Genomic DNA, 1,590 nt, shown 5'->3' with positions numbered 1-1,590 from the left:
GGTGCCAGGAATCATTCCGAGTAGCTCACTCTGGTGACAATGTTAAGCTCTGATCTGGAAGATGCTTGCGGGGGATTATTCCAGACAGGGTGAGTTAACATTCATGGGTGACATTTCAAAATGAAACAACAATTAAAATGACTCCTGCTGAACAACGATCTCACTCAAGGCTGAGAGTCTCAAAGCTGGACCAGGGGCTGGAATGTCAGTCCCTTCAGGTAATGACTTCTTAGGCTCAGATCCTGTCTGACATGGATAACACAGGCTGGAGAATGTCACCCCATTACCCAAGCACTGAGTCCAGTCAGGCTAGAGAGAGTCACCCAATCTGGGTTTACAGCCCACATGATGGAGAGTCCATCACATCCCCAGGCCATTTGTCAGTCACCCTCCCCACTTAAACATTTGCCTTTTATTCATTATTCAGCTGCCCCTGTGCAAGAGCCTGTGCTCAAGCCAGCTTTGACAGTCCCAGCCTAGAATCCCAGCAGAAGCCTCATGGTGAAATGGACGTAGCCACAAACACTGTATTTTTGCCCAGGCAGCTCTGAGAAAAATCAGAGCTGGGCCAGTTGAATCTAGGGATTTTTTTTTTTGGAATCAGGAACAGAAATGCAATTGCCAAAAAACGCCTGAACAGCCATGGGCCCTTACTGCGGTAGGTTAGATACCACCTACGCCCACCATTCTCTAGGGGTCCAGAGGGGTGGGGAGGCCAAAGCCAGGCACCCCGTGCCTTGTTCCAACGCTGGGTTGAATGCACGTGAGGGCACAGGCCTTGGGGAGAGGCGACCATAGTATTTCTTATTAAATTACATACATATACTCACTACGAGTGAATACAGTTCTATGTGTAAAGCCACGTACAATGGTCCTTTCAAGAGCTCTGGTTGGCAACTCTAGCTTCGACAGCACGATGGTGGTCTTTTTTTGGGGGGGGTTATAAAAATGCTAGTTCTTCGCCCAAAGCTCACCCCAGGGACGCCCAGCCTGGCGCCCCCTCCGGATGTGCACGGAGTCAGGTCTCAGCTCGAGTATAGGTGGAAGAAGCTCCTCAAAATATGACAATATGCCATACTTGGTGAAGTAAGTCACAGACTTATTTCAGAACGAAGGGTCACTTTCGCTTCCATCTGTAGGGAGACACAAAGCAAAGGGGGCGGGGGGTTAGAGGGCACGCGGGGCATCCCAGCCAGCTCCCACCACAAAGACAGAACATGCTCTCCCCAACCGCTGTCAGGCCTGACGGAGCCAGGACCAGCCTCCTCATGGATCTCCACTAGAGGGCGACCTGCTCCACAACTTTCCTTCCAGGATAGCTACCTGGGAGAGGTTATTCTCCCCTACTTTCACAGAGGGGGAAACTCACACATGCAGCGTGCTAGGGTCAGAAGTAGAACCCAAGAGTCCTGATCCTATACTCTAACCACTAGTCCATGTTCACTCAGTACTGGGAACAGAACCCCAAAGTCTTGGCTCCTAGCTTCCCTGCTCTAACCCACTAGATCCCACTCCCCTCCCAAGCTGGGATACACCAGGAGTCCTGGCTCTCAACCTCCTGCTCTAACGGCTAGTCCCCTCCGAGCTGGG

General features: G+C 51.4%; 1 protein-coding gene across 1 annotated transcript in view; it reads right to left on the bottom strand.

Annotated features, from left to right (window-relative positions):
- Positions 1–1,078: 1,078 nt before the first annotated feature.
- Positions 1,079–1,590, bottom strand: part of NPAS4 (neuronal PAS domain protein 4) — a 5,868-nt gene continuing 5,356 nt past the window's right edge. Inside the window, exon 8 of the mRNA XM_024209919.1 lies at positions 1,079–1,133. Within this exon, the coding sequence (XP_024065687.1) occupies positions 1,105–1,133 (29 nt within the window). The 3' untranslated portion in view covers positions 1,079–1,104. The remainder of the gene's footprint in view (positions 1,134–1,590) is intronic.

The sequence above is a fragment of the Terrapene carolina genome, unplaced genomic scaffold (assembly GCF_002925995.2).
Source record: "Terrapene carolina triunguis isolate 2854851 unplaced genomic scaffold, T_m_triunguis-2.0 Scaffold89, whole genome shotgun sequence".
Taxonomy (NCBI): domain Eukaryota; kingdom Metazoa; phylum Chordata; order Testudines; family Emydidae; genus Terrapene; species Terrapene triunguis.
This window is presented reverse-complemented; position numbering and strand designations above follow the sequence as displayed.